The 26,280-nt window shown below is 44.5% G+C and overlaps 1 protein-coding gene across 1 annotated transcript; it reads right to left on the bottom strand.

Annotated features, from left to right (window-relative positions):
• On the bottom strand, positions 1-26,052 carry LOC311138558 (death-inducer obliterator 1-like). The gene is made up of 16 exons (XM_084173299.1): positions 25,967-26,052; positions 17,970-18,090; positions 16,851-16,969; positions 15,586-16,570; positions 14,447-14,780; positions 13,749-13,973; positions 12,680-12,890; positions 9,023-9,554; positions 8,658-8,817; positions 8,227-8,343; positions 7,904-8,059; positions 7,409-7,562; positions 6,570-7,243; positions 6,223-6,312; positions 5,933-6,128; positions 1-4,368 (listed from the first exon to the last, which is right to left on the bottom strand). Exons 3-16 carry the CDS (start codon positions 16,930-16,932, stop codon positions 590-592), a joined length of 7,695 nt encoding a protein of 2,564 aa, XP_084029425.1. The 5' UTR covers positions 16,933-16,969; positions 17,970-18,090; positions 25,967-26,052; the 3' UTR covers positions 1-589.
• Between the last annotated feature and the right edge of the window lie 228 nt (positions 26,053-26,280).

Genomic DNA, 26,280 nt, shown 5'->3' with positions numbered 1-26,280 from the left:
TGTAGTCATAAGGTAGGTTTAATTGGCCAAGTTTAAACAAAATCAGGACGTTTCAACTGTAATTAGCAATACTATAGATACAACCATTCAGTGCTTGACTGATGAACATACAAGCACATACTGTCCAATGACGTCAGACTATAGCAATCAATGTGTTTCCTCAATTCTCACATTATCCATTCCAGATATATGGCTTATTATTTCTCTACTTAGAAAAATGTAATTAAAAATATACCAGTATATACACAAATACATTCATATTTACATTACAAGGAAGGGAGTTTATCAGTTACTTTCATGTGATTCTTGTACCATGTGAAGGTACTTTGACAGGAGAAAGGTAGATGTAATATATAAATTACATGGTATAATAAAGTCAGTTGAACTTAAGACCTCGAAATTAATTTCTTTAAATGTGTTAAAATGTATAAAATATGAAATGGCAAAAGGAATACAAAAATGTTTAGACCTTTCAACTACAAGAGCATTCCCAATAACGTCTATTTACATTTACAGTTATGATGCTGAAAGTGAAAGTCACAGGGTGATTGAGTTACTACAGAGAAAAGTTGTCCACAAAAGTAAGACATTATGTGTTTTTATCACTTTCCACCTCTGCAGGTGTATCACTCTCCTTTGGGACATCAGATTTGTTTGTTTCTTTTTTGTCTTCTCTCTTTTCTTTGCTCTTGCTCCTGTCCCGGCGGTCTCGGTCTTTGTCCCTTTCTCTATCTCGGTCCCGTGCTCGGTCTCTGTTGTTTTCTCTCCTGTCAGGCTCTCTCTCCCTGCCTCTGTCCCGGTCTCTGCTCCTGGTCCTGTCTCTTTTCCTTTCTTTGTCTCTCTCCCGGTCTCTGATCCTGGCTCTGTCTCGGTCGTAGTCTCTCCTGTCAGGCTCTCTCCTGTCAGGCTCTCTCCCCCTGACTCTCCCCCTTCCTCGGTCACGGTCTCTCTCCCTGTCCTTCCTCTTGTCTGTCTCTGGATCCCCATGCCTGTCTGCCTCTGGAACCCTGTGTCCGTCTCCCTCCGGAACCCTGTGTCCGTCTCCCTCCGGAACCCTGTGTCCGTCTCCCTCCGGAACCCTGTGTCCGTCTCCCTCCGGAACCCTGTGTCCGTCTCCCTCCGGAACCCTGTGCCTGTCTCCCTCCGGAACCCTGTGTCTGTCTCCCTCCGGAACCCTGTGTCTGTCTCCCTCCGGAACCCTGTGTCTGTCTCCCTCCGGAACCCTGTGTCTGTCTCCCTCCGGAACCCTGTGTCTGTCTCCTTCTGGAACCCTGTGTCGCTCTCCCTCCCTCCCTCTGCTGCGGTCTCTCTCCCGGCTGCGGTCCCGCTCCCGGCTGCGTTCTCTCTCTCCTCGGTCTCTCTCCCGGCCTCTGTCCCACTCCCTCTCCCGGCTCCAGCGCTTTCCCTGGCTCCTCTCCCATGGCCTTGCCCCGTGGGGCCCCTCACGGTCCCTCTCCCTCCTGCGGTCCTCAGACAGATCCCTATGCCTCTCTGACAACCCAGAGGAAACAGGGATTGGCTCCCGGTCTCTGTGGCCACCCTCAAACCGACTGGCCCTGTCTCCACCGCGAGACTCTGAGCCCTCTCTGGTGGAGCTGCTCCTTCTCATGTCAGGCGAGTGTCGTCGCCAGTGGTCATCCCTGTGGGACTCTGGGCTGTGGCCCCCCATGCGGTTTGGTAGAGGTATGGGGCCCTCTAGAGGGGTCGGGAGCAGTGGCCCACTGTGGCGAGTTGGTCTTAAGTCTCCTGGATTGTCAAGGCAAAACCGGTCAGGTCCTCCGAAATGCTGAGGTGGGCCCCCCCGGTTGTCTTGAGGGGGTCTCTGGTCATCATAAGATCCCCTGTGTGGTGGTGGGGAGGGTGCTCTAGAGCCCCGAAACTGGTTAGGTGGATGGAAGCGCTGTCCACCCACATCTCCACTGGGAGGCGGGCCTCCCCGCCCCTCATACTGGTTGTGTGGAGGTCCTCTGTAAGAGGGGCCTGGTGGGGGAGCCTGGTTGTCTTTGTACATGTGTGAAGGGGTCTGACCCTGGTGATGGTCCATGCCCTGCTGGTAGGAACCAACACTGGCATTGTTGTACTGATCTACAGGGGCTCTTGGTGGGTCGATCATGGGGGCTTGGGACCCGTGATCCCCAAAATGAGAAGGCGGAGGACCTCTGGGCCCGGGAAAGTGGGATGGAGGGGGTCCTCTGTTGTCAAAGTGGCCTGGGGGAGGCCCTGTGAAGGGAGGAGGGGGGCCTCTGGGTCCAGGGAAGTTGAATGGAGGAGGGGGTCCACTGAACCTTGGTGGAGCTAAACCATTTTGCCCGTCAAAAGTAGGAAGTGGGGGAAGGCCTTCCATGAACTGGCCTGGAGGGGGGCCTTGCTGCCCCATGTGCTGGGGAGGCAGGGAGCCCATGGGGGTATTGAACATCTGGGGAGGTGGGGCTCTCTGGCCCATCGGCTGGAATGGAGGGGGTCCTCTGGGTTGCATTATGGTCTGGGGTGGAGGACCAGGGGGTGCCTCATACTGCTGCTGAGAGCCTCCCCACTGGTTCTGATAGGGAGGGTAAGCAGCAGGAGGTGGCCCATACTGAGAGTACTGAGACTGGTCGCTCTCCACTTGCATGGGTGAAGGAACCGGTATGGGTGGAGGTCTCTGCATAGGTAGAGGGCCTGACAAGGAAGGAATACTCTGCATGGGTGGGGGAACTGATATGGGTGGTGGTCCAAGCATTGGTGGTGGACCCTGCATCGGTGGGTGTCCAAGGTGGGGTGGGAATGTGGTTGTTGGGGGAATGTCAGGAGGAGCTCCATAGTCCATGTAGCCTGATGTTTCCATGTGTAACATGTGGGAGGATTGGGTGTCCACCAGGGTGGAGCTATCCTGGGTGACATTCTGAGACAGTACATGAATTGTAGGTGAAGTCGAGGAGTTGTTGTTTGCGGACATGTTGTAGTAGCCAGAGGATGTAGACCCTTCACTGTTCTGCTCAAAACTAGAGATCTCTCCTGTTTTTAAAATGCTGGCTGCATTTGGCCAAATACTGTATTTGTCAAAGTCACTCTTGGTTGGGTCGACTTCCACAGTTCGTTTCTCCACGTAATTGACCTCCATATCAGGTTCTACACGCTCACCTAACAGGGGAATGGACTCCTCTGTTGTGTTTGATTCCAGGAAGGGAAGAGATTCTGTTATAACCTCTTCTTGGGACAGTGGTGTTTCTGGCTCTTGGACATCAGTCTGTTGTGGTGGTGTGGTGTCTGTGACAGGAGCAGGAAGAGGTGTCTCCTCTTTTTCTATTGAGTCTGAGGTTAGCCTCCTGGGGTCCCTACTCGGCCTGGGGTCCCTGCTCTGCCTTGGGTCCCTTCTCTGGTTAATCAAAGGAGCGGCAGCAGAGGAGGATTTCACCAACTCATCAACCTTTTTGCCCAGCTGCAGGAGCTGACTGTTGGCCAGTAGGGATGGCTGTGAGATCAAGCTGTCAGTGACTGAGAACGAGGCAGCTGATGTCCCTGTGGTTGACCTTGGTTGGCGGATGGATTCCTCCTGCTTCTCAAGCTGACGTTTCTGCTCCTCGATTTGTTTGTTGAGATCCTCCAGCATTTTCTGCTGTTCGGTCAGACCTCCAGATGTGGTCTTGGCTTGACCAGGGACATTAGTCCTGACCTCCTCAAAGATGGTGTCATCCTCCGGATCATAAGCCACATCGTCCACATCCATAGCCTCTGGCTGCTTGATGACATCAGTTTCTTTAACTGACTTCTGGGGTGCTCCATAGCCCATACCTGGGTCATACTCCTCCTCTGGGTCATATGGTCGGTCATCCTCATCCTCCTCCACCTGCTTCTCCTTAGGAATCTGTCCAAACTGCTGAATAATGGGATCAAGCAGAGTAGCAGGGCCGGCTGAGACGTCAACAGCACCATGCTCAGAAGGGGACATGGAGGCCTCAGAGTCATGCATCTTGTTCCCAAACAAAGTCTTCAGGATGGTCTGAAGGGGGGTGGCATTGGCAGCAGAGGACACAGCAGAACTGGAGGAAGGTGACTCTCTGCCTGTAGCAGGGGCTTTGACAGAGGACAGGAAGGACAGCACTGATGAGGCTGCCATGGACGTGGATGAGGTCTCGGAGGAGCTGAGAGGGGGAGGTGTACCTGGGGGGGTTGTGCTGAAGGGAAGATCCTGGGTGTACCGCAAGGCTTTCTCTGCTTTCACTTCAGCCTTGATGGCTGGGGTTGGTTTTGGAAGGCCGGTGTCATCTAGGTCTCTGATTTGGGTCATGGAACGCTTCTCTTCAGTCTCCAAGGAGGCTACAGCACGCTTCTTGTCCTTCTGGCAGATCACCAAGCCGAGGAGGAGGTTAGGACGCGCTGGTTCAAGTCCTACAAGATAGAAAGTTAAAACAATGAAAATGCAATAAAAACATATGTATCCACTCACACACTTGTATACTGCATATCTCAACTAGATTCAAGAAACATTTCCAGAGATACAGATCTGCTTGAAGTGAAACGAGAGCTTGTTTCAAACACCCCCTGCTATGACAGCAACAGAGGAATTCAAAGACAGGGAATCACATTATATATGAATGGGAATTTCTTTAGCACACCAAACCAAAACAGATCACAAAAAGGTGTTGATTTAAAGTCACAAGCTGTGGTCTTCACTTTCCATTTTGAATTGTTCAAACAATCAATAACATGAGCAAAAAATGCCACCTGTATAATCAGGTAAAAGTATAACCATTAAATTATAAAATGAATGTGTCAAAAGAATACAAACAAGAATTGTAAGCCACAGAACCATTATAGGAGTATTAAGAATCATCACACTGCTGAGCAGTCAAACTCCCCATCATACTTTGAGAAATGTGACTGTCTGTAAACCGCATTAGTCTACATGTTCCTGTTGTTTGATCAAACAACCTCATCACACTTCGAAGTTACAAACACTCAACAGTTTCACTAAGCTTTTCATCTTGCTAGATTGTGATTAGTATGCATTCTCATGAAGTCACTTGTAATTAGTGGACATTTCCACATATTCTTTACGATTCCATATAAAAAGACAATATATTTGTTGTACAGTACATTCCACTCATCTTAAGTTTTTAATGACACATACTAATCCAACCTCTGCTGACAACAAATTATATGGATGTGTGTTTCTTGATTCTTCAATTCAGTCTAACAAGTGTTTGAAAGCCATAGATTCTTCTCGCCCTTCATCTTCTTTAAAACGGCAACATGAGTGGGCCCATCTCTGTCCAAGGCTCTCTGAGCTGGACATCTCTCAGGATAACTTACCATGGCTCCCCAGACATTCAGTTTGTGGTATGGAATGGGCTTGGTGCAGGTCAGGTTCTGCCCCTTCAGTTATGACGTGTAAGTACTGGAGATCCACTAATGCAGTAGACCAAGTTGCAGTGTAGAACACTTTAAATGTAACATACTGTGGGGCAGATGTCATTTTCAGAAACAACATCATTACCCAAACATTTTTCAATGGAGTATCTACAGTGCAGAATAAAAGGTGAGCCTTAAAAACAACAGGCTGAGACTGACATCTAAGGCTGCACCAACCTGTGATGCACAACATCCTTTATTTAAGACAGACGTGTGATACAAGGTAATATACACACAAAGTACACATTGCACATAGAAAAAGTACAGAGGGATGTTCATGGAGGAAGGCAACAACAAAAGCACATGATCGCCCCCTACAGTGTATATCATAAATGAACTTCATGAAACAATCTCTCATTTCACACAGAGGAAAACTAAGTAAACTAACTAAACCCTGAAGATACTTACCACTCAGAACAAAATGATTGACTGACATCATTACTAACTTAATTGTCTTCAGGTATATTGACACATCATATTGAAACCAGCATGTGAGTGTTAGGGTTATCAGAGGCCTCTGTGTCTCCCTGCAGATGCTTACCTGGCCCATCGAAAGGTAACAACTTGGTGGGCAGGGGGTCCTTGGAGCACAGGGGGATGAGGTACAGGTCTTTGATGCGGCGATTGTTGTTGGCGACCACTCCAAAGCGCTTCCTGCTGCTGAAATAAGAGAAGAGCGAGACGTAGGCCACCTCCTCTTCCTCTGTGGCTGGATGGAACCGGATCAGACACAGCTCCTGGGGACAGGGCAAACACAAACAGGGGTGTGACCTTAGGGTCCTCGACCAGGAAGTAGGTTGTGTATAAATACCTCATGGTGGACAGCTTTACCTTGGACAGAGACGTCTTTAGTTTCCCCACATAGTCCCACACGGTGCTGGGGGAGATTCGGCCTCCGATGTGGATGGTGTCAGGCAGGTCCTGTACAGGATTAACAATGTCACTTTTGTGTTGAACTCTGATGACATTATTCCCACATCTATTCACAACCAGTTCAAACAAGTAATACATGTATTCTGGTCATAATGTACTTAAAGTTTCACTATGATTAAAATATAACAGCTGTCATGTAGTCAGTCTGAGTTATTAGTTCTACAATGTGTTTTTTCTTAGCTCACGTAAAACAAACTACAACTACCATTGACGTACGTTTTTTTTCAAACAAATGAATAACCAACCTCTTTCAGGTGCTCAAAGGTTCCAGAGACCAGGTATGCCTTAGTGACAAACTTGGCCACGGTGTGCATGTTGACAAATCCTTTCCACATCATCTCCTGACTATGGAGGAAGATGGCGGTCTCACCCTCTGGAGGAGGCTCTGACGAGGCAGCTTTCTGCATGACGGGCCTGGGGATGGAGGGTGGAGGAGCCGGGGGCATGGGCAGGGGCCCCTTGGGCACCACCTCCATCACTACAACCGGAGCAGGCTCTGCTGAGATAGCCGGTCTTGAATAGGTATCTGCTGGGATAGGTCTTGAATAGGACTCTGTTGGAATGGGTCTTGAATAGGTATCGGTTGAGATCGGTGCCACCATGGAGGTGTCTGGGGCTGAGTGGGTGACCGTCACTCCAGAGCTGTGTCTTGCCATGCGTGGGTCTCTGCGGGTGATGCTGACAGAGGAGACTGCTGGTGCGGTAACAGGGGCTGGGGGCTGGGGCGGAGGTAACATGATGCTTGCGTCCTCCTGGTACGGCAGGGGCTCAGGGACTGGCATCTCACTGCCGGGATAATTGACCGGCGCACCTTCACCTGAGGAGGACCTGGGCAAGCGCCTCACCTCTTGCCTCACCTCGGGCTTCTTGGAGAGTTTGGCCTTCTTGGCTGCTGGTTCATCGTCTGCAGACTTCTGGCCTGGAAGACGGGAGACAGAGGCTACTTAAACCTTCAAATCCACTAAGTGAAGCATGGAGTAATAGGAATGAAGATATTTCCTCAGAGATCTTTGATGGACATATGCCACCGTTTCTTGCATACCATCAAAACACTTCACCTCTCATTCTTTTCATTCATTTTTACCTGTACAGATTTTGCAGTTGAGGTCAAAGAGGTGGGCCCTGTGTTCGGCCGTGGTGTCCCGCATCATGCTGAAGATATCTGGCAGGGCACTGCCACGCTTCACCCCAGCCTGAACTGAGCCAGAGGAGGGAGTGGAGCCAGCTTCCTCTTGTTCCTGAACACATTGGAAAAGGAGACCAGAGAGACAGTCAAATCTACAAACTGACTTTCAGTGGATTCTCAAAATAGCACAATAGCCAAATCTGATGAGGGCCTGAATACCAAAATTATTCTGAGCAACCATTTGTTGTATGGCAATAACGTTTTCTGATACATGAATCATTAGATCATCTGTAAAACGATAGCTACATTTATGCACAGTGTGTGTGATTTGAAACTGTAAAACCACAATATGTTACCCACATGTTTGCCACCCAGCATAGCATGGTTCTAGTCTTATGCAGGGAAAATGAAGATGAAAGACAAGCAGAAGTGAAAGAGAGAGCCACCACTTACTGCAGCAGATGCCATGTGAGGAGATGGAGAGGTGCCAGAGATACATACGTCTCCATCAGACATTGGAGGAGCATCCTCCATGTCCACATCAGGGGGGCCAGCATCCTGCCTATGTCTCGATTTGGACTGCCCTGTGTGGGATCTAGCGCTGGGAGCCTATGGGACACAATGGAGGTCATCAACTTAGTGTCTGTAGCAATATATGGGAATATAAGGCTAATGATATGGTCTCTTTAGTAGTGATATTTAGTTGCACAATCAATGAAATTCCAAGTCTTGCTCTGTTCATAGAATTATTGGTTCCCGTTATCATGTTCTCTTACCTCAGTGGTGTCAGGCTTCCTCCATTCTGAGATCTCTTTGGAGAGCAGCTCATCTGCACTCAGCCTCACCAGCCTGAAGGGGCTGACCTCTCCCCAGACCACCCTGTAGAAAAGGCCCTGAGACAAGCACAACACACTGTCATTCACATAATTCTAGGTCTGGTAGGCTGCACATCTGGGTTGGAGTGAACATAACTTCCAATATTCAGGAGATTAATTTAAATCCAATTCATGACTCACGATCAATTACTGTAACTAAATTTACCCACATACCAACAACGCATTACTATAATATAGAAAGACAGTTTGTCATTAAAATGTACATGGCTTTCCAACATTCAGCATATTTGGTTTAGCCTACACAACTTATCACATGACTAGTCTCTTCTGCAGACACAAAAGAGCCCAAGTCAGTGTTTCTGTGGACTGACCTTGTTTTTGGGGTCCTTCAGGTTGAACATGAGGCCCCTGTACTTGTTCTTGTACTTGCTGTCCGTACACAGGCAGAGGTTGAACATCTCCTTCTCAATGTTGACAGCCAGTTTTCCCACCTCGTTCTCAGACATATTCAAATCATCACTGTCACTCACCCTGGTGGGACAATGAGATACAACTCACATTTTAGAGCTCTAAATTAAAAGTTACAAATAAAGATTTCAGGCAAATCTATTTCCCATTGGCCTACAACAATCTTATTCTCTTAAAAATATCAACATTCAGATGAAAGACCTTAGGTAGCATGAAGTTCACAAAACAATACAAACTATTCTCTCAAATAGACTTATGGGGTACGCACCTCTTGTATAGGATGTCTGTGAGCGAGCGGCGGATGTTCTGTCTCATCTGGTTGTTGGGCGGAGCTGTCGGGCACATCATGGAAGGTGCTAAAGTAGCTGGTTCATGGCGTCGGGAGGAGGGGGCTGGGGATGGTGAGGACAGGATTCTGGACGGACTACGGTCTCTCTGCTGGGGCTGGGCCTGCTTCTTAGGGATGGTAAAGCTGGACTTGCCAACCCTCAGGGCCCCTGTGACGTGATGTCGTGGGGCGTCTAGAGAGCCAGGGCCAGAAGGGGTCAGAACAGCAGGTGGTGGAGGTGGTTTCTTGGATTTGGTTGTTTTTTTAGGAGGGGGGGGTGGTTGTTTCTTTGGTGCCTTAGCACTGCTGACTGGAGTTGCTGCTTTATTGCGTCTGGTGTATGTCTTTAATACTTTGGGGCCACGGGTCTTCTTTCCTCCTTTGAGCGGCGCTGTGGAAGCAGGCGACTTCTTCTCAGGAGGGGTTGGTTCCTTCTCACTCTGGTCCTCTTCACTCTCCTTCTTTTCAGGAGCTGCGGAGGATAAAACAACACACTTTAAACCCAAGTAGAAACAGTATGTGAACCATCATAAACATAATGTGTGAAGTAAATAGAATTCAGAATTTAGGACATGTAGGCATATACAATGTGATCTTGGGGTGGTGTAAGATATCCCCACTTAGGTTCACTTAATGACTGACTGCCAGACAGCATCTGACCAGAATGCATACAAAGAACACAAAATATTGGTGATTTGAAGACAGGACCTCCTCCCTTTGTTGGATCTAGAAATAAATACCTTGCAATTAGAAACACAAAATAAACCTGCTTAAATACATCATTCCATTCACTGAAACAGCCAACCATATGCACACACACAACAACGGGTTGAACAAATATAAAACATAAAGATAGAACTTAGAAATCTCCATTATTCTCTTGCAAAAATGTATTCATGTATTTGTGTAAAGGAGCCATTGTGTTGGCGTTGCAATTTCAATCCTCTTCTCAACATCAGTTCAAATGGTGGTAATCCTCTTCATGAAGAATGTAGACAAGACTTCAGTATTATCAGAAAGGATGAGTTGACTAAATCCTCACAGGCCTGACTGTGTACTAAGTGAAGAAAGCAACACAGTTCTCTCTGATATGAATGGTGCCTGCATAACCAACATTTTACATCTGTTCCTGAGCACTGGACCCCAATCAACAACCCATCAGATAAGAACATATACTAGATATGTGTCCTAAAAGACACCTGTCTAGAAAGTCACTGGGTACAGGGTTTTCTCCACAAAACTAAAATTCTATTGGTTTCTCCCTTTGTCTGGTCTTTGAAGAGCCCACCAGTTGACCCACTCTATCAAGTGGCCCAAAAACAACCAGTTTCCCAAAAGTTCAACTGAACTTGGAACTTACCATGTCTGGGAAAAGAATGTCTGAACATTAATCTGCCTCCACTACCCACCTAAAATCTGATATTTTCACCACTGAAAATTCAGTGCTGTGAGGCTAGCACACAAAACAGTCCTAACACCATCTACCTTCAGGGGTACACGTATTTAATGAGAATTCAATAAAGACAAAATATGTATATTGAATATAAACAACCTCAACAATTCAATAAAAAACTATTCAAGATCAATGCAACATCTTTCCACAGAAATTGGAAAGGAAAGTGAAAGGGGGATACATTGTCAGTTGTACAACTGAATGCATTCAACTGAAATGTGTCTTCCACATTTAACCCAACCCCTCTGAATCATTGGTTGTGCATGACAAGTATACTAGTACAAATTACTTTTGTATGACCATGTCAAAATATGTACATCAATATTAGTTATAGCTTTGTTAAAGCACATTAAGCTTTTCTGCCATGTCTGTGTTGCTCATTACTAAAGTATGAGGATTCTGGCTGTACATGCAAAACGGCAATACCTGCGAGTGCCATCAAGAGAAAATGCTACTGCCATCATCAATTACACAATTGCTAATTGAGCCAAAGGCACAGACCATTCACCTCCAGCCCAAACCGTTAAACCGGTTCTTACCTGTACAAAAATAATCACTTGCATGCTTTAAAATCACTGCATGTTCATTTATGCTGATTTCAAACAAGACCACCTGTTTAGACACACAAAAGGTAGCAAAGGCAATTTCAAGTTGACTGATTTGTACAAAAAAATATATATCTTGTTGTCAAACAATCAAAATGTCATAATCAGAACTTGTATGTCTGCAAAATAAGATATTACAGATCAGAGGATATAGACATGCGAGCAGGTCATGAGTGAATCACATATGACATTTTCACTCACGGCCGAGAGTAACAGGCAGCTGGTATTATGGTGGATAAGCTGATTCCTGAGGGCATGAACTACCAAAATACCTTGCGACTGCCCTCACACTCCCAAAATCCACAACCTGTAATAACTGCCCTCATAATAAGTAAGCTGGATAAAGCTAGGAACCAAAGCAGAGTTCCTCATAGTGAAAAATATACTAAATTGTCCCTAAATATATCTTTCAATAATTTCATATCAGTAAATCACAATTGTGGTATAACTTTTACGTGACAACAGTCTGCCTCTCTGCTCTTTCTGTAGTTTATGAAGACTCTGGTCTTCCATTCTTCTTGTGCAGTCATTCAAAAATACTTCTGTGCAGTGTCTTCAGCTGGTCTTGTCTCGGTAGAAGAAACTATAGATTTCCTGTCCCAGCTGTTCCCCGTCTGTCTGCTTCAGACTTTCACTTCCTTCTGGCATGGTGTAGATCTGTGCCACATGCTGTCTGAGAGCAACTGGCCAGGACATCCCCAGTAATCCAAGACCTCTCCCATAATCAATCAAGGCATCCAAAAATCTGTCTTAACACCTTTTATTTTATCGCCAGTGTCCCAGAGGGAGTTTGGATGCATGACATTCAATATGAATAATAATGTTAACTATTTTAAAAACCAGCACGTTATTCACAAAGCTAATAGTGAATACTTCCATGGCTGCGCTGAAGAGACGTATTGCTTAATTAAATCAGCAGTGAGCTGTATTTCTGGATAGTCCACTGTATAAATCCAGGGATAAAAAGTCACAGACCTACCTGCTGGAGAGAGGAGGGAGGGACTGCCTTCAGATGAACAGCAGCGTTGGTAAGAGGAGCGCATGGAGAGATATTCACACGCACCACATGGGTGCCAACACACACACGTAATATAGTCACCTAGGATTTATATACATCTACATCATAAGTAATCCCCAACCATTGCTTTGTTCATGGTTACTGATTTTCTTTTTAACAATAGGGTTTTCAAAATAAATCCTAAAATACTTACCCTTGTATCCATTCATAGCAATGTGTACTTATCCACTCTGCATACCTGACTAAGTAACCATGCCCTGGAACATACCCTAAAACTCTGAATACATTTGGGGACCCATTGTCATTACTGTTTTCCGCACAGATATGGGTCATTCATCTAAGGCATTACGTCACCATGATAACAACCACATTTACAATGGGCAAACAATGTGGTTTTTCAAAAAAAACCATCATAGATCAATGCATATCATACATTCAACAGGCTCACTTGACAACCCCTATAGTGTGAGAAGATAAAACAGTTAAGAGTGGATTATTAAGACCTTCAAAGAGATACATACACGTTTTGTTTAACACTGTTGGTGGTGCTATGGGTGTAGTCTTTTCTGGCGTTACTGCATTGTAATTATGGTCGCTGGACCAGGACGACATGGCAGGTGGCGGTGGATGCTCTTCGTGCTGCTCTTCATCACCATCCTCGTCAGCCTCACCGTCAGACTCTTCCTCCTCTGTGGACTTCTTGCTGGTCTTCCTCCCTGTGGTGGAACTCTTCTGGACGGACAGACAGACATGCAATCAAATCAGTAACGGGGCACAGGAAGGGTTTCATATAAAAATATTTAAAGTTATGTTGTTATGTAATGCAGGATGATGCATTTTTGAATGAGGAACAAGGTTATTCACATTATGTGAGCACAAGTTCATTGAATTTCACCTGTGGTGTGTTTGTGCATATGTTCGGCTCAATAACATACTTAATGATCAAAGTCTGACATTGACCTCAATTCACCTATACATCTAATAAAAGCAAATGGACAAAAGCACATCAATATACATACAAATGTAAACTGTTGCCAATTCATTACATTGGGGAAAAAATTGCAATTTAGTAAATCATATGAGAGTTGTCTGTAATTTATTAGACACCATGGAATAGATGAAATAGCAATTGAATAGCAAAAATATTTCTCCTGGGGCAATGTCGCCCTGTCCCTCCTCCACCAGATGTTCCTCAGACCAGAATTGTGTTCTGTAGTTCCTACTGATGCAATCAATCACCAACCTTCCCATGAATGTTTGCTACCAATGATGCAGAAAAAATTACAATCTAGCAAGTAACCAATAAACATTATTTCAGGTCACTATAATTACTCAGATATTTCTGGAAAAAATCTAACCAGCTGTATAATCCATTAGTCATTGGCAATGAGATATTCACACTCAATTTCATAAGAAATAATAAATAAGAAGAAATTGGTGTCAATTTTTGTGGCGATTTAGAGAAAGTATTTCAAAACACTTGAATGTATTAGGCCTATGCTTAATTTGGGCTCCACACAATTTATTACTAACCAGTTTCAGTAGGTGAAAACCTAAACATATTTGGTATCTTATGAACCCCATGTTTACCTTGGGCGTTGCCCTGGTACCAGGTGTTTTCTTCTGTCCCTTGGCCTTGTCTTGGTCTTTCTGCTTAGGTTCATCTTTCTGCTTGGGCTCGGAGATGGACTTGGCTGCCATGGCTGCGGCGGCATGTCTCAGGATACACTCGCTGCCGCAGTAGACAGAGTCCTTCAGAGCGTTCTTCTCACAGCCTGGCCCGATACATTTGGGCAGATTAGACTCCTCTGCCGCCTGTTGAAAGTCAAACAGGTCACACAGGTGCAACATATACAATACCACTGACAGATTCATGTATAGGCAAAAGTGTCAGAGGTTATAATATACAAATATCCATATGAAGTAGGGATGGGCAGTTGAAAGAAAGTGTGTTCGAGCACTATCAAACTATTTATGGGGCTGATGGCAAAAGAGTATGCCAGCGTTGTTCCAAATACAGGTTGTCCTGATTCAACTGAAAACGAAAACCTATTTTCACTACAAACAATAAACACATCTCAGAGTTTGAAATGCTTACACATGTTGAGTGCTTGTATTCAATTATTAGTAATAAAATAGAAACCTTCAATCAAGTACTCACACCCATCCCTAATATGGAGCTCTCAGATGTCTTTCAGAAAGCGATTATTGGCATGACATAAACATGAATAGTTTTTTTTTGTTGAGTTCATCCACTGGAGCTATGAGAAAAGTAATAGAAAACCTACTGCCTGAAAAATCTTGATCTTCTTTTTCCCACTGGGGTTGGTTGTTTTCTCTATCCTCCCTTTGATCCCCAAGTCATCTCCACCCTTCTCATCTGCGCCAGCAGCAGCTGTAGGTGAGGAAGCTGCCACAGAGGAGCTCTGCTCGGCCTTGCGGGCCCCAGGGGCAGCTGCTTTGGGTTTGCCATTGGGCTTGGCTGTCTGGCTCTTCTTGGTGGTGCAGTTGGGGCAGACGTAGTCCTCCCCGTTCCTCTCCATCAGACGTCCACGGGCCTCAGTGATGCCCACACAGTCTCCATGGAACCACTCCTCACAGCGGTCGCAGCAGATCATGAACCTGGGCACACACACATAGAGCACTTAGCAGAGCACAGAGAAACTGCTATGCAAATAGTAGGGGGGGGGGGTTATATATTGTGATATTATTTTTGACGATTATATATCGCAATATTTTTGCGCTAGTTGCCTGTACCGGCACCAAAACTACAGTATTTTACCTTCATAGCTTGTTCTCCATATTATTTTAAATAGGGAGCCAATTAGTTTTCAGCACTTTTATTTCCATGACTGATCAAAACTTGTTTCTCATGGCTGTCTCTTGTCCCTTCGCAGCAGCCATACGGTGAACAACATGAAACATTGAATCGCAATAAAATAACAGTATCGAACCGCAATACATATAGAATCGTGAGAATCACAATACATATCATATCGGCAGCAAAGTATCGTGATAATATCGTATCATGAGGACCCTGGCAATTCCCAGCCCTAGCAAACAGAGCCACAGTCGTAGACAGAGGGTTACCAATGTGTAACCTGTGATAGTTGGTATATTAATGTGGTCAGCTGTAGCTCAGTTGGTAGAACATGGCGCTTGCAACACCAGGATAGTGGGTTTGATAAGAGTGTCTGCTAAATGGCATATTATTATTATTGTTATAACAGCGTTATAAGGCAGCGACAAAGCTAATATGGTAAAGCATAGTTTACAAGTCACTCAGGTTAACTAATCACTAACCATTCATCCCCTTGTAGGTGGGCAATGGAGGCTATTTTGATCACAATCCGTGAACACAAGCATTTGCAAGAACTAGAGGCGTCAGATTTCCAATTGAAATGCATAATAACATCCAAATGCTTACCTTTTGTTGTGTTTCTGTCGACAGATGCAGTACAATGCATTAGGGTCATATCCTTCAGCGTCGCCCGAGTCACTGGATGATGAGGATGACAGGTATTCATCATCATCCTCATTTTCATCATCTTCCTCCTGGTCTTTGCGGGTCTTTGCTCCTCCTCTGGACTTTGTGTCTCTCTTGTTGGGGTTGGTGCCCCTACCGGCCGCCTTGGCAGGACTGCTGGACCTGGTCTCTACGGGCTTCTCCTCGCTCTCCTCTTTTACCTTCTCTTCCTCCTTCTCATCTTTTTCTGCCACTTCTTTCTTCACAGAGTCCTGCTCTGGCTGAGGCTGCACTGTATCCTCCTCCTCTTTCTTTTCAGGGATGGTTGTCTTCTTGTCCTCCTCCTTCTCCTCCTGGGGCTGAGGCTGGGGATCTTTGGGTGCATCTCCACTACCCTTCTCCTCATTGTCAGAGCTTCCATCATCACTGACCGAGCCACCTCTGCTGCTGCTGCCACGGCCTTTAGCCTTCCGAGTTGTCCTCTTCCTGCTCCTCGTCTTCCTCACTGGGGAATCTGGTTTATCTTCCACAGACTTGGCCTCTGCGTTGCCGTCAAAGCTGGCCTCAGAGGCAGTTTCCGCATCTGTATGGGTCTGGGAGGGAGGGTCCCCACCCTCTATGCTGCCAGGTGCACTCCTCCTCCCCACTGTACGCGCTCTCTTGGTGGTGAGCAGGAACTCCTCCAGCTTGTCAGTGCGTTTGGCCTGCCTCCCGCTGCGGCGCACAGGCCCTACTTGGCCATCCTGGCTCTCAGCAGTCGTGTCTCCTGGCATTTCTCTCTTGGCTATGGTAGTCCGACGGAATCCCCAGGTCTTCTTGAACTCGCTTGTGGTTTTAGCAGATTGCTCAGTCTCCTCTAGCTTTTCCTCAGTAGCATTGTCACCGTGCTCTTGGTCTTCTTTATCTTCTCCGTCCTTCTTCAGGACTTTATCATCCTCTGGGATAGCTGTTGATGGTATCGACACATTAAGGGCCACAAATAATGTGTTTACATTAAGTAGCAGGTTTTGCCAATCAAAAGACTATGATTTACTAAGCTAATTAGGTCTACAATGTGTATATAGGAATAGTGAAATCCCTTGTGATTCTAGTAATCCTGACCCTACACACTAATCAACACCTTACAAAGAGGAATTACAGAGAATCCAGCAGTGCAGTGCCCATTAAAGTGAGACAAACAAGATGCCCCCCTCATTGACAAGGGAAAGGAAGCTAGTCCAAGGTACCTTGAGAGCTGCTATCCATAGGGTCCTGGCTCTGCTCTGGCTCGGGAGCTAGATAGAGCTCAGGGCTCACATTCTCCTCCATAGATGATGGAGTCACACACTACTTTCAAACAGAACGTCTACAGTTAAGAGAAGAGCACAAAAGACGAGCTGTGAGATAGCTACTCTTGAACTCCATTTAACTGAGGAGTGTGGTTGTTTTGGGGAGGGTGGTTGGAGCAGCACTTTGTCAATGTTAAACAACTTTCTTCATATCGATAGACAACCCTTTTCCCAAAATTATCCAGATTTGTTTTTGTCAGCCATTGCTGTCTTTTCATACCATCAATTTTCCTCCTTTCCACAAACTGGCTACAGCAGGCTGGCTGTTGTAGTTATAATGATAACTCTACCCGTAGTTGAATCGTGAATTTATCCTTGTTAGCCTAGATCCTGTTACACCGCTAACCATGGTAAGATGACAAAACAGCAGCAGCAGAATTTTGATTCAACGAAGTTATGAGTATTCTAAAACTCCTCCTACAGAACAATATTTGTAAATCTTTCAGGTAAAACGGTTTTACAATGCCATATTGTCACCTTGCTGTTCATTGTTACCTCTTAAACTGTTTGCTATTGGAAATTATACTGGTAGGACAGAAAATCTGAGGCTGTTCACTAATTGGGCCATGTCGAATTCGTACAATTAAGCAATAAGGCCCGAAGGGGTGTGGTATATGGCAATTTACCATGGCTAAGGGCTGCTCTTAGGCACGACGCAACGCGGACTGCCTGGATACAGCCCTTAGCCGTGGAATATTGGTCATATATCACAAACCCCAGAGGTGCTTTATTGCTATTATAAAGTGGTTATCAATGTAATTAGAGCAGTACAAATACATGTTGTCATACCCTTGGTATATGTTCTGATATACCACGGCTGACAGCAAATCAGCATTCAGGGCTTGAACCACCCAGTTTATAAAAACAAAATAGAACACCACTACCGGGACAAGCCTAGTCTGTTGAACCATCTACATTTACACAATTCCTATTGTTTACAAAATAAATGGAACCCCCGTAAATTAAACAAATAAGTGCATGGCATCCGTTTTATTCTTTGAAAGAACATGAGCCTACCTGCTGCTCTGTAGTGGTAGGGCACTGATTAAGTGCTTCTCTGATGAGAAAGGTGCTACGTTTCCACTCACAGCAGTTTCTGATCAGTACTCATTACAGGTCTGGTACTGGGATCTTGGACCTGTAGATGTCAGAAAACAACCGTTAAGCATTTGAGGGTAAGTCCCCTGTAGCTCAGTTGGTAGAGCATGGCGCTTGCAATGTCAGGGTTGTGGGTTTGTTTCCCACTGGGGGCCAGTATGAAAATGTATGCACTCACTAACTAAGTCGCTCTGGATAAGAGCGTCTGCTAAATGACTAAAATGTAAATGTAAATGAAATGGCAACAGTATGCAGCCTTGAAAAGCACAATACATCACAACAGGTTGGCACCCATCCAACTCCTAACTTTCAATGTGTGTGTGTGGGACACTTTCAGGGACTTCAGATCATACAATGTCACAGATTCCAAATTCAAGACACTGCTGAAACAGAGGTTGTTCTGACAGTTTGTCTATATGAGACCCACTTCCTTTAGTCTTATCATAACACAATAATTCACTTCATCTAGACCTATTGATCTACTGTAATAAAATATTGCTAAATAATAGTGACTACTGCAAATAAGGTTCAGTGTGTAGGGTACAGATATTGTCAACTTGTTACAAAATATTTGTCGTAATCAAGAGACACCAGTAGATAATCATTATCAGCCCCACCTAATTTAATTCAGATTAACAAAAGATGTATCCCAATCCCAATTGATGACTAAACAAACCTAAAACCCACGTTGTAGTTATCATTATCAAATAATTATCAAAACACAACAAATAGGCCTACATGTTATAAACAATGCCTGCTCTTACGTCCCCCGCACCCACCCACCCACAGCAGTTGGACTGAAAACAGATACAGTGGGGGAAAAAAGTATTTAGTCAGCCACCAATTGTGCAAGTTCTCCCACTTAAAAAGATGAGAGAGGCCTGTAATTTTCATCATAGGTTCACGTAAACTATGACAGACAAAATGAGAAAAAAAAATTACGAAAATCACATTGTAGGATTTTTAATGAATTGATTTGCTAATTATGGTGGAAAATAAGTATTTGGTCAATAACAAAAGTTTCTCAATACTTTGTTATATACCCTTTGTTGGCAATGACACAGGTCAAACGTTTTCTGTAAGTCTTCACAAGGTTTTCACACACTGTTGCTGGTATTTTGGCCCATTCCTCCATGCAGATCTCCTCTAGAGCAGTGATGTTTTGGGGCTGTCGCTGGGCAACACGGACTTTCAACTCCCTCCAAAGATTTTCTATGGGGTTGAGATCTGGAGACTGGCTAGGCCACTCCAGGACCTTGAAATGCTTCTTACGAAGCCACTCCTTCGTTGCCCGGGCGGTGTGTTTGGGATCATTGTCATGCTGAAAGACCCAGCCACGTTTCATCTTCAATGCCCTTGCTGATGGAAGGAGGTTTTCACTCAAAATCTCACGATACATGGCCCCATTCATTCTTTCCTTTACACGGATCAGTCGTCCTGGTCCCTTTGCAGAAAAACAGCCCCAAAGCATGATGTTTCCACCCCCATGCTTCACAGTAGGTATGGTGTTCTTTGGATGCAACTCAGCATTCTTTGTCCTCCAAACACGACAAGTTGAGTTTTTACCAAAAAGTTCTATTTTGGTTTCATCTGACCATATGACATTCTCCCAATCCTCTTCTGGATCATCCAAATGCACTCTAGCAAACTTCAGACGGGCCTGGACATGTACTGGCTTAAGCAGGGGGACACGTCTGGCACTGCAGGATTTGAGTCCCTGGCGGCATAGTGTGTTACTGATGGTAGGCTTTGTTACTTTGGTCCCAGCTCTCTGCAGGTCATTCACTAGGTCCCCCCGTGTGGTTCTGGGATTTTTGCTCACCGTTCTTGTGATCATTTTGACCCCACGGGGTGAGATCTTGCGTGGAGCCCCAGATCGAGGGAGATTATCAGTGGTCTTGTATGTCTTCCATTTCCTAATAATTGCTCCCACAGTTGATTTCTTCAAACCAAGCTGCATACCTATTGCAGATTCAGTCTTCCCAGCCTGGTGCAGGTCTACAATTTTGTTTCTGGTGTCCTTTGACAGCTCTTTGGTCTTGGCCATAGTGGAGTTTGGAGTGTGACTGTTTGAGGTTGTGGACAGGTGTCTTTTATACTGATAACAAGTTCAAACAGGTGCCATTAATACAGGTAACGAGTGGAGGACAGAGGAGCCTCTTAAAGAAGAAGTTACAGGTCTGTGAGAGCCAGAAATCTTGCTTGTTTGTAGGTGACCAAACACTTATTTTCCACCATAATTTGCAAATAAATTCATTAAAAATCCTACAATGTGATTTTTTGGATTTTCTTTTCTCAATTTGTCTGTCATAGTTGACGTGTACCTATGATGAAAATTACAGGCCTCTCTCATCTTTTTAAGTGGGAGAACTTGCACAATTGGTGGCTGACTAAATACTTTTTTTCCCCACTGTAACTAAACCTGGACAGGTAAAGATAGCATTTAGATTATAATTAATTTTTTAACAATCCCTCTCCGTAGCATGATAAACAATATCCCTGAGCAAAAGCGCCAGACCACAGATTGCTCAATAAAATATTCCTATTAGCCCAAGTAATTTAAGTTACAAAATATATTTTTTAACTATTTGCTCAACAAAGACAGACAGTTTAAGAAAAGAGAATATATTCCCCAAAATCAAAGCAGCTTGCTATATTTTCAAATAATTTTCAGATCAGTCTGGCCTGACCATTCCACTGACAATACCACAAGCATGAGGACCTCCAAATCATTTCCACCTCAAACATGTCTGAGAAACTTGTGCAGAATAAATAGAACCAACCATGTTGTAATTTTATAATGGTGGTGGGAAGGGAATTGATTTGAGCAATCATTCAAAGCATGGATACTATCCTCCAACAATGGCATGAGTGACTCAAATGAATCATCAATGCAGCATGATCGATGAGACAGCCTATAGGGAGGTCAGAGGCCTGGCAGTATGGTGCCAAGACAACAGCCTCACCCTTAACGTGGGTAAGGCAAAGGAGCTTATCGTGGACTACAGGAAACGGAGGGCCGAACACGCTCCCATTCACATCAAGGGAGCTGTGGTGGAGCGGGTCGAGAGCTTCAAGTTGCTCGATGTTCACATCACTAAGGACCTATCATGGTCCAAACACAGCAACACAGTCGTGAAGAGGGCACGATAGGGCTGGGCGATATGGCCTAAAAAAAACAGATCTTTATTTATTTTTACTTACGGGTGATTCACGATATACAGTGCCATCGGAAAGTATTCAGACCCGTTGATTTTTTCCCACATTGTTACGTTACAGCCTTATTTTCAAATGGATAATAACAATACAATTATCACATCCCCACACAATACCCCATAATGACAAAGCAAAAACAGGTTCTGAATTTTTTGCTAATTTATATATGTAAATAAAAACTGAAATATCACATTTACATAAGTATTCAGACCTTTCACACAGTACTTTGTTGAAGCCCCTTTGGTAGCGATTACAGCCACGAGTCTTCTTAGGTATGATGCTACAAGCTTGGCACACCTGTATTTGGGGAGTTTCTCCCATTCTTCTCTGCGGATCCTCTCAAGCTCTGACAGGTTGGATAGGGAGCGTTGCTGCACAGCTATTTTCAGGTCTCTCCAGAGATGTTCGATCGGGTTCAAGTCCAGGCTCTGGCTGGGCCACTCAAGGACACTCAGAGACTTGTCCCGAAGCCACTCCTGCGTTGTCTTGGCTGTGTGCTTAGGGTAGTTGTCCTGTTGAAAGGTGAACCTTATCCCCAGTCTGAGGTCCTGAGCGCTCTCCCTTTATCCTGACTAGTCTCCCAGTCCCTGCCGCTGAAAAACATCCCCACAGCATGATGCTGCCACCACGCTTCACCATAAGGATGGTGCCAGGTTTCCACCAGACATGATGTTTGGCATTCAGGCCAAAGAGTTCAATCTGGGTTTCATCAGACCAGAGAATCTTGTTGCTCATGGTCTGAGAGTCCTTTAGGTGCCTTTTAGCAAACTCAAGAAGGCTGTCATGTGCCTTTTACTGAGGAGTGGCTTCCGTCTGGCCACTCTACCATAAAGGCCTGATTGGTGGAGTGCTGCAGAGATGGTTGTCCTTCTGGAAGGTTCTCCAATTTCCACAGAGGAACTCTGGAGCTCTCTCAGAGTGACCATCAGGTTCTTTGTCACCTCCCTGACCAAGGCCCTTCTCCCCCGATTTCTCCGTTTGGCTGGGCGGCCAGCTCTAGGAAGAGCCTTGGTGCTTCCAAACTTCTTCCATTTAAGAATGGAGGCCAATGTGTTTTTGGGGACCTTCAATGCTGCAGAAACGTTTGGTACCCTCCCCCAGATCTGTGCCTCGACACAATCCTGTCTCGGAGCTCTACTGATAATTCCTTCGACCTCATGGCTTGGTTTTTGCTCTGGCATACACTGTCAACTGTGGGACCTTATATAGACAGGTGTGTGCATTTCCAAAACATGTCCAATCAATTGAATTTACCACAGGTGGACTCCAATCAAGTTGTAGAAACATCTCAAGGATGATCAATGGAAACAGGATGCACCAGAGCTCAATTTCGAGTCTCATAGCAAAGGGTCTGAATACTTATGTAAATAAGGTATGTTTTTTTTTTTTTTTTATATACATTTGCAAACATTTCTAAAAAAAACGGTTTTCGCTTTGTCATTATGGGGTAGTGTGTGTAGATTGATGGGGGGGATAATTTAATCAATTTTAGAATAAGGCTGTAATGTAACAAAATGTGGAAAAAGTCAAGGGGTCTAAATACTTTCCAAATGCACACAGCACAGAAGCGTCAAAGGAGACGAAACCAAAAAGACAGAACACTCGTAAAAACTGAAAATACGACAAACCTAGATTCTAGCGATACAGGAGGCATTTGGAACACGGACCTAAAACATAAATTAGAGTTAATCTAATATAATTTCATTTATCGCCCAGCCCTAGGGCACGACAATGCCTCTTCCCCCTCAGGAGGCTTTAAAGGTTCAGCATGGGCCCACAGATCCTCAAAACGTTATACAGCTGCACTATTGAGAGCATATTGACTGGCTGCATCACCGCTTGGTATGGCAACTGTCTTCGGCCACAAGGCGCTACAGAGGGTAGCGCATACGGCCCAGTACATCACTGGGGTCGAACTCACTGCCATCCAGGACCTCTATACCAGGTGTTGTCAGAGGAAGGCCCAAAAAATTATCATAGACTTCTCTCGGCTACCGCACGGCAACCAGTACCGAACAGGCGCTAAGTCTGGGACCAAAAGGCTCCTGAACAGCTTCTAACCCCAAGCCACAAGACTGCTAAATAGTTAAACCAAATAGCCACCCGGACTATCTACATTGACCCTTTTTGCACTAACAATTTTTTACTCTATACCCACACACACGCTATTATCTATCCTGTTGCCTAGTCACTTTACCCCTACCTGTATGTACATATCTACCTCAATTTCCTCATACCCCTGCACATCGACTTGGTACTGGTACCCCATGTATATAGCCAAGCTATCATTGCTCATTGTGTATGTATTCCTCATGTTACTATTTATTATATTCTGCATTGTTGGGAAGGGCCCGTAAGTAAGCATTTCACTGTTAGTCTACACCTGTTGTCTACGAAGCATGTGACAATTAACATTTTATAATATCTCAATGAGAAAGGAAATTGTGGATGGGGGATATACAAATGCAGCAATTAAATAGAGACAATACCATTTCTGCTGTTTTTGGGGTTTGCCTGGGATTCAAGTCAGTCATATTTATCTCTGAATTGGGTGCATTAATTGACAGAACATCTGCAATCAATCATAAAATTTAACTAGGTTGTAAAAGCCTATTAAACTCTCCACACTAAATAAACACTTCACACCAAAAACTTGACATCAAAATACATTAGCACAGCTCTGGGAATGGCTTTGGTTGTATAGAAGTAGTCTAATACACAACAGTTGTTCAGTTTTAAAATGTGCACCCCATTCCGTGTTTCAATGACTGACAAACACACATGCAGGGAAACACTGACATTTACTTTCACATGTTAAGATTCAATATCCATTTACATTGGTCTGATTATTCTCAAATGCATTTCTCATCTCTGACATACTGTTGGGGAGGGCACACCACTGAATATAAATAGTTATCTTGTGCGCCAAAGGACCATATCGACAGTATTAGTGGGCAAATGCAATGCAAAATAACCGCATTACTACAACTCACCAATAGATGAAGCACTTGCCAAAAGATAGACCCTACTGTTATGCTTGTTTACACTGAGCTGCACTGGGGTCGAAAAACGTACCTCAATGCAGGGATGCCACTGTACTCCAAATTGTAACTTTATCCACACTGCTCCATCGAGAAGATTGAAATACTGCTTGTTTTCTGGGAAAACTGCCCTTTTCAGTGTACAATTGCATTTATTCTATTGCTATTTATCCCGTTAGCAATCAAATGTACATGTTAACAGTATCTTCTGATTGCATTTAATTAAAATGTGAGACATAATAATTGTAATCTATTAGCTTCCAAAATGTAAGTAGGTGTATATATATATATCTGTCCGATAAAACATTCTGATTTTATGGCTTGTCCTGCACTTTATAAAACATATATTGGTTCCTTTCTAAACATAGCAATGTGAATGCAAAGAGGACTCGGTCCACAAAATAGGTGAAGTGATCTGGCAAAAGAGATGAGTCCTCATTCAAAGGCAGAGTGGTAGGCCTATTGATATTTCTTCCCCTCCTTTAAAACATAGTAATTAATTAAATAGCCTCACCCACAAAATGCAAAGGAATTTCAAATGTCTGGATTTGAATTTACAGCGATTCAACAGAAGAAAAAGTATTAGCTAGAGAACCACGGTGCTGGGGTGAGAGAAGGGTGCACCACGGATTGTTCCCCGACCATGGTCACGACACACGTAAGAAAACCACTCCCAGAGATCCACCCCAATTGGCATGTGGGAGGAAGGGGTGGTCAATGCAACGTTGTTAGCGAGCTACAATGTTATTCTAAACTAAAGCGTGGGGATGTGACAGTAATACATACAAATGCCTAACGTTATTTCGCATTGTGCTAGCTAGATGGCTAGCTCTCCAGGCCTCACAGAACCATTTAACTAGATCTTGACAACCGTTGTATGTACACATCACATGCTCGACTTTGTCTTTCGGATCATACAAATTCAAATCCCGACAGTCGTATTTGTATTCGGGTGGCTGGCAAAGAAGTATCTGAATGACACAGAAGAAACAATCATTGACACGAACCGCTCATCCTGGTACCGTTAACGTAGCTAGAGCGCAAATGCACGTCGCAAGGCGTCTGCGTCCACTGAGAAATCCGACACGATAGTTAGCTTTCGAGTTAGCTAGGTCGTATGCAACAAGGGGGTCATATTAAACAGATAGCTAGATAACGATGAGATTTATGTTGGATGGCTAAATATCCTAAGCCACATTTAACTAGCTAGCCAAGTACTTGATGTTTAGTAAACAGCACTGAAGCAGAGAAGCTCGAGAAGGATCACACACCCACCACTTTAATTTAGCAAACTAGGTAACGTTAGCTATCACCATGCATGGTGACCTCAACATGTATTAATGCCACCAGACAAAATGCGTTCATGCACACACAGATAGGGACTCGTTTAAAGCCAAATAATTTAAGTTTACGAACATACAATTAGCGTGATGTATTACCCGCAAATGACATTGCAAAACGCGTAACGTTAGCTAGCTAGGCCACCACCATGCTTCGCCTGGCTAGTTAGCTTGCTGCTTACAACTAGCTAACGTTAGCAGCTTTCTAGCTAGATAACTTTCAAATAGAAACAGTATTGAAACGTACTGTAGCTAGTAATTGACAAAGAATGCCACACAAGTATAGTTTGGGTATATAATACGTTGCAATTCGACCCACTTGTAAACATTGACGATATTTTACGTTCTTGCACTGTCTCCGTTTAGTCCTCCATTTTCATTTCGTCTTGGTTGGCTCGCGCTAGCTGGCAATGCAGAATGGCGCTGACTGATTGTCAGCTAGAGGAGACCTATCTTGCTCAGTTGTTACTACAGCGCTAATTCAGGACAGGAGGGGAAAGGCGGATTCTGATTCCAAAACAAACCCCATGTAAACCAGGGCATTGCCATTCAATCTACAGTAGATTAAGCGATCACTTTATTGGTCAATTGCACACAAGGTCCAACGGAAACGTTACTTCCGTTTATAACCCC

Source organism: Coregonus lavaretus, assembly GCF_964263955.1.
Source record: "Coregonus lavaretus genome assembly, chromosome: 12".
NCBI lineage: Eukaryota > Metazoa > Chordata > Actinopteri > Salmoniformes > Salmonidae > Coregonus > Coregonus lavaretus.
The sequence above is the reverse complement of the archived record's forward strand: the minus strand, read 5'-3'. Positions and strand labels throughout refer to the sequence as shown.

Bases quoted from the DNA above. Each gene is read 5' to 3' on its own strand.
- LOC311138558 (XM_084173299.1), bottom strand. From the start codon at position 16,932: ATGGAGGAGAATGTGAGCCCTGAGCTCTATCTAGCTCCCGAGCCAGAG. The intron at 16,571-16,850 runs GTACCTTGGACT...TACCATCAACAG, and splicing joins TATGGATAGCAGCTCTCAAG to CTATCCCAGAGGATGATAAA. The intron at 7,244-7,408 runs GTAAAAATGAAT...CCCGTCTTCCAG, and splicing joins CAACTGCAAAATCTGTACAG to GCCAGAAGTCTGCAGACGAT.